General features: G+C 40.9%; 1 protein-coding gene across 1 annotated transcript in view; it reads right to left on the bottom strand.

The window, feature by feature from the left end:
• The window catches only part of JARID2 (jumonji and AT-rich interaction domain containing 2), a 307,370-nt gene that overhangs the window by 127,139 nt on the left and 169,844 nt on the right, over nucleotides 1-10,387 (bottom strand). Inside the window, 1 exon segment of the mRNA XM_006027253.3 lies at nucleotides 8,584-8,725. Coding sequence (XP_006027315.1) covers nucleotides 8,584-8,725 — 142 coding nt within the window.

The following is a 10,387-nucleotide window of genomic DNA, read 5'->3' as shown; positions in this document are numbered from 1 at the left end:
TAGGGAAAATTAACCATTTTCCTTCTTTGAGCAGATATCGTTGTGGATGCCATTATAAGTGCATGGCAAATACTACCCCTACCAGAGTGTGGGATCAAACTGCTCTCTTGTATCTAGCATCTGACCTGGCAGCTAAGTTCAATGCTTGATACCTTATGAAAGTCAGTGAAAGGCTCCCACACTGACACATAGTCTAAAAGTCACCTCTCGTTCCCCTTCTCCCCTTCAAATTTGTCCAGACACTGCAAGTCCACTCTGCTGCCTAACAGAGCACAAAAAGTAGCACATTTTTACAGCAGACAGTGTTGCTTGAGGTCTGGTAGAATGAATCCTGATGTCCACTGGCATGGGGGGGAGCTTTGAGATTCACTGGCCAACTCGTGACAAAGAGATATAACAGGTTGTCCATTCAAATATTCCTTGTGCTAGGATGGCCCGATTTTGGGAATGGCTGCCCAAAATACGCACCTCCTCCAGCTTGCCAAATCAGTGTTCTCAGGGGATGTTTCCCTATTCTGTATCAGGAGATGGGGTGAGAAGAGTGGTTGATGTTTGACACAGGTCCTTTACCAGCTCAAGTATGTTTTCTTTACAGGGCCCGTGTGATCCCAGTTGGGTTTACTAGCTTGGTATATTAAAGAGCTTATGAGGTCCCTCTTAGATTACTTTGGTTACAATGTCTAGGGTCACCGTGATTTGAAACGGGAGGCCCTGGGAAGCCTTGAAGTAGCTGGCTGCCAGTGACAAAAGCAATGCCTCTTGTGACAATACCAAGGAATCTAGGTAGGAAGAGGTTCTTTCTGTCCTTTTGTTGTCCTCTTCTGCTGAAGGTTTAAGTTACAGGATTCTGATTGATTTGTATATAAATCCTTGCGTCTCCATCCTTCTCTTTTCTATGAATTTATGTAGTGTTTTCCTGATTCAGTAAAATGACTAATGCACATTTGCATAACTTGATCAAAAGTAGATATATCGAAAGCACTTTGTTACAGCATATGAAAGCAAGCAACAGGCAAACAAAATACTGTACTTTGCTTTCACTAATTAAAAGATTATTCACTGTACAGAAATGGAGAAGATCCTTGACTGTTACAAACATTCCCTCACTTCTATAACTGCACTGTTACTGTATCTATCATTCTCAGCATTTCAAGTCAATGTTCTCCTTCACACATGCACACGAGCGTACACACACGATTATCCCTCTTTTACAGCTTATGTGCAAAATGTCAATAGCCAAGTATTAAGGAGGCTATTCATCATTAGCTAGAAAAACAGTTCATGACAAAAATCTCACGCTTCTGCCAGCTTTATTGTAAAAAAAACTTTTCAGTTCAAGTACTTTCAGTATAAAACAATCAGGTGTTAAAAGAATCACCTTCTAAATTAGAAGAGCAACTTATATATACTTGCCTATCCTCACAGAATACTTGTGGGGCTCAGCTGACTGTAAATTGCTAGGCTGGGGACAAACATTACACATAAACTGGTTTAAGTGATCAGAAACTGGTTTAAATCTGTAACAGAACAGATGCTCAGTGCACATAAACCAGTTTGAAAATAACTGAAACCGGTTTGAGATAAACCTGGTTGAACATAGTATCAGACTTAACTGATTTGGGTCAAACTGGCTTATGCAATGTCCATCCCAGACCCCTTGCTGATTTAACATAAACCAGATACCCCCAGCATCCCGGCATTCTCTCTGGGCTGGGCAGGGCTCTCTGCTCCACGCAGCAGGGCTGGCTCCTCCCCTCTGCTCCCTGGCAGCAGCTCCAGCACAGACTGTGGACTGCTCCTGCCTCACCCTCACCACACCCTGATAAGCAGGAATTCCTCCTTCCTCTCTGCCTGGCTGAGGAGGTGCCTGTGTATTAGCTAGCAGACCACAGGTTGGCTACGGTCCATGTGGAATCAACAGGCAGAATCAACAGGTAGCTGGTAATGTCCCTCTACTGTTTTCTTAATGGGGTGATAAACACTTATCAATTCCCGGCAGGGCTAATCAGAGCATCCTGCTGGGGTCTGGCCATGCCCCCACTCAGCTCACTGCTGTGGAAGGGATGGGAAGGCTGCTCTAGCACCCCCCCAGCTTCTAGCCTGAGCTACTGCAGGCATGTACCTGCATGTCTGGGATGTCTGTGTAGTTAGAAAACAGTTTAGCCTAGCCAGTTTAGACTAACCTGCGAAGATTGAATCAATTCGGGCTCAGGTTTTTTGAATGTCTGGCCCTAGCCCTAAAGACTATCAGAGGACAGGTGAAAACCTCTCAAAAATAATGCAGAAAGCCAGAGGACTGCTTGCATATGTCTTTGTAGCGCACACATTTCCCCCACTCAACCACCTCCCAAACCATAATTTTACTTCATTTCTCCAATGAAGCCAGATCTGGAGCACGTACCTAGAACACTAATGACAAGTAAGTGTAATGAGATCATATCAATACACAGATCAATAACATAGTCCAGCAGAGTCCAGGGCACTAGCTACAATACTTTTCAAGTGATTAATTCTGAATATATATTATGGCTTTGAATAAATATGATGGCTAGCCAGGCCACGTATACTGGGTTATAAGACCATTATATCTGCAAGATCAACCAACTGAAATTACAGGTGGTGACTAGAGTAAGCAACCTGCAGGGCTTAATATACAAAAGTGTACTTGCTACCAGAAATGCAACAAGAAAAGGAATTTAGTGAGGGCTAAACACCTTTAGCTCTCCTTCCTAGTTCTTCTGGTTGAAGTTCCACTAATCATGTTTCTCATTCTTCCTTCTCCCACACAAAAAGAATGTACTTGTTTAAAGTGATGGAAAGGAATGGGAGAATCTAAATGATGCAAGTATTAATGGAAAAATAAAAATCTTAAAAACTTCTACTAAAAAGATGGATTAATTTTGTTTCAAGACAATTTGTGAAGAAATAAAAATAGACAGTATGGCTTCTTGCAAACATGGAGGAAAAAAAACCAAAACCAAAAACTGCACTTTACTTTAAATTCAGCACACTCAGTGACATCAAGGCTTAGCCCAACACATGCGCAGAAGAGGCAGTGTGTTACTTTGACCTGGCTGTCCAGTGCTGGACAATCTTCACAGAGTGACTTTTACGTCTAAAAAAATTACTTCTTTTTTTTTTTTTTTTTAAAGGTAGGGGAAGAGGAAGGAATTGCTCTACTGTATCTCCAAAGAAGAAAATATATAGCTTGTATCAAGTTTTAAATGTTCCCTGCACAGATGAGTCTCCAGTTGTGGGCTGTGGCATGCAATCAAGGAAGTTAACAGATTACAGTTCAAAGCAGTGTGAACCACCATGCTTGGCTGCCTTCAGAATTTATAATGGTACCTTTTGGTATTGTCGGTTGCAATGAACAGCAGTATAGTGATGACTGCATACAGTAGTGCTACTTTATTTAGAAAGGACACATGCAGAGCCAGGTCGATACAAACAGTGTATTAGCTACCTGATCTTTGGAGTTGGGACATGGTTTGTTTTATTCCAGTATCCAGGTGGTTATTTGCTGAGGCTAGTTTATTGTGGAGACACCTTTCTCTGCTTCCCCCTTGACTGCAAATTTAGCTTTGCCCAAAGACAGCCTCCAGCCAAACTGAAGGAAAGGCCTTAAACCAGTTTAGCAGATTCAGTGACATCAAAGCTAGGTACAGACATTCAAAAAGCCCAAGGAGGAAACAAACCAAGATGCACGGTTTCCTGTAAGCAGAATAGTTTAGATCCATAGTGAACAGAATACACATATTGGGGGGGGCGGGGGGGAGAAGAGAATCTTAGACTGGACTCTGCCATTTTTAAACCAGTCGGTGTGTGCCAAACTTCTGTTCTGTTACAGGTAAAGACCAGCTTCTGATCACTTATACCAGCAAAAGTGTAAAGTCTGTACCTGGCCTAAAAGCTTGTGCAGACCACGTACATGCTGCTCTTGCTAAGAAACAGCAGTGTACACAAAAAAGTTTTTTTCAGTGTAATTTAGTGTAAAGTTACTCTAGCCTAAACCTCCCCTCCCTTCCCTTCCCCCCCACCCCACCACTCTGTATGCACTTATTACTGTATAAAAGTAGCTTTTGGTTCAGCTTGTCAGTTGGGAAGGGGTTTAAACTAAAATTTAAAAAAGTAACTTCTGTGCTCAAATAAGTGTCTAGAAGAGAAAGGAGATGGGGGGAGGAGGGAGAGGGAGTCTACAGGCACAGCCTTTAAAACTCCTCTGTAGACAAGGTCTAAGAAATATGAAGAGCAACTTTGCTGTTTTATAAAGGTGGCCTTTATAATTTCCCTCCTCCATTTTTGCTCTAGGTGGGATTGTGCTCCGATCCCTTAAAGGACGATTTTTACATAGTTTCAACAAGTACACAATTGGAGTTCTCTGCCCAGCCACCCTCACAGGAAAAGTCCAGTCTCTCATCTTTCCCAAGAAATTTCAAAACAATACAATCTTTCTTCTTCTTCTTCTTGTGTATGACTTAAAAAAAGTTGACTCCTCCAACCATTTAAGAATAGATCCATCAATATTACTGCAATCTTTCAGACTGTTCACTCCCTCTGGTGGATCATATAGAGAGCAGTGAGATAACATATGCTGGGCTGTCTGATCTCCTTTGCCACAGGGGCATGATAGTGAGTTTGTAAGGCTCATTTTGTTTGATTTTGTTGAAAGCTCTGATCACCTGATCACAGTTGATTCAGGTTTACCTATGCCTTACGTGAGAGTTTATGACCAGGAGGGTGTGAAGGTGGTAGTCGTATGTAGTTGTGTAGTGGGGTGCGATTGTTATTCCATTGCTCTTCCCACCTTCTCTGGGGCCATGATGACAGTATGGTGTCTCCTGCTTCCTCTGATGTTTCTGGCAGATAGGTAAGGGTTTTCTGCTTTTTAAATGTTTCTGCATTGGATATTTTTCAATCACATCATGTAGTGGATGGGCTTCCTGCTGGGCTTTGATTGACAGGTCATGTAGTATTCCAGACCTTTTGGTGTTATGAGGGGGGGCTCCTGCCAAGATGAACATGTTTTCATGTTGCATGTATACTGGGCAGCCACTTATTGTTTGTAATGCAGAATTCAGGGCACTGTCCAGTTTGCAGGTGTAGGCACTATTTGTAAACATATACCTTCCCATGGTGCATCCTGCAAGTAGCCAAGGCCTCCATTCCACAGCTAAATGAAATATGTTATTGAGACAATTTCAGAATGTTTCAGAACAATAAAATCATTGGCATGGTATAAAGAGAGTGAAAATCCAACTGTTGCTAAAGACTCACGCCCGTGTAACAGCTGGATATTAAAAAGCAGCCCTTTCACACTCACAGACATTCCCTCTGTAGTCTGGATCAAAGACATGCATAGCATAGCATATAAACATCAGACAAGCAGTCATCTCCTTAACTGTCTCCTTTATAACCTTAAAGGATCAGCACTTCTCTCTCCCATCATGTCATTTCAAGGTTGCAGACCCTGCAGAATCAAGACCTCCATGCAGCTCAGAGCCTGTCATTTTTGTGGAAGTCTCAGGAGCCAAGAAATTTCCACAAAAGTCCATATTTTAAAACAGTTACTCTCCCTTTTATCTTGGGCATAAACAATGCCTGGACATTAACCTATATCAGAAAGCCCAGTTCACTTTAGGTAACACCAAAGTTGATTGGAACTTCAAGAAGAAATAAAAACTAAACAACAATGCAATTTGTAAAAAGGCTTTGAAGAAGGGGAGCATGTGGTGAGTAAAGAAGAATCTTTTGAAACAAATCTGAATTGAAATTCAAGTAGAATGATTATTTTAGATTACTAGGCTATGACCAACAAGTCTTACACCAGAGGTCTCGATTTCTTGCCATGACTGTCATCAGCAAATAACACAAAGCTAATGCTACAGGACACAGGTAACCTCTCCACCTGTATAAAATATAGAGTCATATTTCACAAGAGACCTCTCTCCCGTGCGAAAAATATCAACCTGCAAAGAAGGTTTGCATACATCCCCAGTTCAAACAGACAGTGCTACAGGACCTTAAGCCTGCTTTATTAAACAGCATGACTCCCAAAGGTGTACACTTCACTGTCTCTGCAAATCAGTAAAATTGTTCTCTTCTATGTGCTTGCAGCTGTAAGACACAGAATTTCTAGAATACTAAGGACAATGCACATTTTAGTTACGGGAGTGAGAAAATTGTGGCTAGTCTGGTATTGGCACGTCCCTCGTTTAAATGCAAATTTCAGCTAGCAGCAGGACATCCATCTTGCTACAGTATGCTGTAAAGGAAGGAACACTGAGAAGTTTGACCATAGGGTATAATTTCCTAAAATGTCTTCAGCTCGGAGGCAGGAAAACAAAATGGTACCAGATACAATGTTGAGAGAAGAGGAGTTAGAGAAACTGTCAAGACAGGTCTCAAAGGTGGTAGGTGGGGAAGAGAGTATTCTGAAAAAAGCAGCATGCAGAACAGAAGGAGAAGGCACGTTGTGCATGAATGCCAATAAGTGTATAGGGGAGGAAGAAAATGGGGAGTTCTGTATAATTGTAGCCTGCAAGGGCAAAATAAATAAATAAATACATTTATGGTACTTTACGATTAATGAAAGAAGAACCTAAATGTTTTCCCACTTCCACAAAAACCTGCAGAATTGGGGGGGGGGAGGGGGGGCAGTTATGTTTTGTGGTTTTTTTAAAGAAAAAAACCCTTTTAAAATATCAAAGGTATCAAGTTCCCAGATTTCAATCCTTGGAGACCAAGAAAATTGGAGTAAGGACTTCCACATACCTAAACTGAAACAGTCATGGTGTTCAACTAGTCACAAGGGCCTTCTCTCGGGTGTTAGAATTAAACAAGAGCTAACAAAATGTTTGTACCAACATTTCTAAAACCAACCAAATGAAAAGACCTTTCTTCTTGATTGCTCAGATTCACTTCATCAGAATGTGTGATGTCAGAAGCTGACTTGTTCCTAAATCAAATGCTGTCTCTCTCAAGTATAGCACATACAACGCTTACATTTCAAAGCAGAAAAATCTTTCAAGGCTGACTTATGCCTGATAAAAAGCTGGAAGTTCCCCACTAGCAACACTGTACTGTACAGGTACTCCTCACTTAACATCATCCCAGTTAACGTCATTTCATTATTACATTGCTGATCTATTAGAGAACATACTCGTTTAAAGTTCCGCAATGTTCGGTCATAACGTTGTTTGTCTGCCACCTGCTAGTAGGTAACTACTGTGACGTAACTGGCTTCACTTAACATTGTTTTGCTAAAAATGTTCCACATTTTTCAAGAACATAACTACAATGTTAAGTGAGGAGTAGTATTAAGTCCTTGCTCTGTATTGACAGAAACTTTGCAATCAGTGCATATCCTGTCCTGAAATACACGCATGAGCCAGGCAAACATTCGGAAGCAGAATCTTTTCGTTTAATTTGAAGAGGCCATTTTCTTCCTCCCCATCAGATCTCCCCAAGAACTGTTTAAAGTTACCTGGGAAATAGGAATGTGGAAGAAAGCGGTTTCAGGAGGATCCCCACTTTAAACCTATTTCAGTTTGTGAGGGGGTGGTAAATTTGGATTTTTGGGAGGGGTGTGGGTTTGCCTTTTGGTAAATTACATTTTCCAGGGAACCAGTTTTTGTTCTCATTTTATGAGGCAAAATTCCAGACTTCTGCTTGCACTTTCAGCATATTTTCTACATGAAATTGGCTCTAATCCTGCAATTTTAACCCACATTTTGCACATGAGGAAATTGGCCAAGATTGTAGCATAATGAGAGTTCAACAAGGATTTCATAACTGCCTTCTAGGAAATAGAGGCCAGCTTGCCACATCATTATCTCAAAGTAGTCCTTACAGACAATAACCCACACCCTCATAGTGAAGCTTACTATACAACTACTATTTTCAGAGGATCTGTGTATTTTAAACCATTTGAACATGTTTTCAATCAAAGTAAATCTAACGGCAAATCTAACTGAATGACACCAATGTAGCCTGTCCAAGAAATTACATTTGTATGTACTGAACAGTGACACTTACACTACAAGACACCTAAAAAGACTATGACTAGACATTTTATTTAATAATCACTCACTGCAAAATGACAACAGCCGTTCCATGTTTTCCATAGCAAAGCTACAGATTATTCACTTTAAAAAAGAAGCCAGAAAGATGGATCCAACATGTAACCTATCTTTGTAGTTACTTTAAACTCTCAGCTTCTGAACGGTGGTAGCGTAATGTTGCACCTGTGCTGCTCCAAGAAAAATGCTAGATGCAAGGATTTTTTATATCTTTTAAACCAGACCAAATGTAGTTGGGAGGGATATGGACAAGCTTTTTGGTACCACAGTATCCTTCCTCAGGTCTCACTAGAGACTTGTCCATCCCAACTATACAGTTGGTCCAACAAAAGATATCACCCACAAAAAGCTTTATCTCTGTTTCTGAAAATATTTCAATATCCACTCATGGTAAAATGGGAACAAACCAAGGCAAGCAGTAGTGAGAACATAAGCATGGCCTTATATCTGGCTGATATGTAGCTCATAAAAAGATTATTTGAACTGTAAAAACACCACTGACCTTTTCCTTGATGGCCCTTCTTCAAAATCTGAAGAACTAACATCGTTGCTAGTGGAGGACACTTGTGATGCATCGTCCTTCTCATTCTCCAACTGTTCCGATCCTGGTCCTAATCCCTTAGATTGGCCATTAGTGAGGAGTCCTGCAGAGGCAACACAAAAAGGGTACGAAACATTCAAGTCATGTATCACCAATGCCAAATGGGCCTAGATAGCATTCACACTGATAGCCAAACAGAGTTCACAAAAGATAGCAGACTTTGTAAGAGTGGGTAGGATTGTTTTATACAGGGAATCTCCATTTAGAAATGGATGAGTTTACAATTTTTTTAATTTTTTTTTTACCTTGCAGCAGAGAACTGCAAACCACCCATTCCAAATGAGAATGTGGAAAACTGTTTAAAGTTGCAATGAAAATCTTTTCATGGGCTTTACAAAAAGGGCGTCATTTTAGTGGTATAAATGCATCTCTGCATTAGAGACTTTATTCAAGCCACAGTAGCTCACACTGATGAGAGTCATTTGCATAAATCTCTACATCAATTTAAAATTAGGTTGCCATGTGGGCGGTTTGTTTTCTTCCTCTTCTTCCTTCTGCTGCTTCTAACCATTTTAAATTTAGGAAGCTTTCAAATTGCGACCCTTAAAGGTGCAGTGAGAAAAAGGTTTTTTCCCCTGACTCTGCTCTAAATCTCTGGCTAAACCTTACTCAGCCACAGTAGCTGAAGGCTACAAGTGAAAGCTGCACTAGGCCCATCTTTCCATCCCTTCCTCAAAGAGCATAGACAGGAGAACCACTGATAACAACAGAAGCATTTTGCCTTGCCTAACTGGACTGACTGCCAAATGCTGTTTATCTTACTCACATGAGCAAGTACAGCATGATTTGACCCATGACTTTAGCAGCATGCCAAAAGACACTGAAACCACTCACCCTTCTGGTGGTATTACAATAGTGATAGGTGTTTCTCAATTGATCACAGGAGAGAAAAAAATATCACTCTATTACCTGGTCAATATTTATCTAAGGTTTTAAGAACTGATCACCACAGGAATTCCAATTCTTTCTGGCAGATTACAGCCCTTCACTGCAAGCTACAAAAATATTCTTGCAAATGTCATGTGTGGGATTACTGCAGAGGTTTCAGTCCACCCAACTGGGAGTAGCACTTTCTTCTCTGATTCTTTTGAGCACCCCTTTCCCCCCTTCAGCTTAGCTGCCTCCAAACACCAGCAGCATGAGCAGCATACTGATGCTTTGCAGAGGCACAAATGTAATAACACCTAAGTAACAATAGTTCAGTCCCAATGTCTGAAATCTATGAAAAGTAAATCACGAGTGCTGCACAATCGCAGTCCATTTCAAACCATAATTTGCCATGAAAACTGCGTGCACTCTATCAATACAATAATCGTACAACACAGTGTTCGACTTCATACATCTTCAAAGAAGCTTCCAGATGTAAATAGACCCATCTTTAAAATGCCTGCCATCTGTCATTAAGTAAGCAATCTGGCATTAAGAAGGGGAAAAGGACAAAGACTCCCTCCCCTCTTGCACCCATTTCTTCAGGACAGACTTTGATGTTGTGGGCCGGTGTGATGACCCATCTCTTATTTAAATCTAACATTTTTGAACTTTCAATCCCAGTGCACTTTCTGTATTTCCAAAATTGCCCAATTCAAAGACTTCATCCTACCTACATTTTCTTTTTTGTCAAAGTCTGTATTTATGCACTTTGGATTGTGTTACACGTCTCAAAGTGGAGTTAAAAGCAGACACATGGCCTACACCCCCAAGGAGC

Source organism: Alligator sinensis, unplaced genomic scaffold (assembly GCF_000455745.1).
Source record: "Alligator sinensis unplaced genomic scaffold, ASM45574v1 scaffold928_1, whole genome shotgun sequence".
NCBI lineage: Eukaryota > Metazoa > Chordata > Crocodylia > Alligatoridae > Alligator > Alligator sinensis.
Note: the sequence above shows the minus strand (reverse complement) of the source record. Positions and strands in the feature narration are given on the sequence as shown.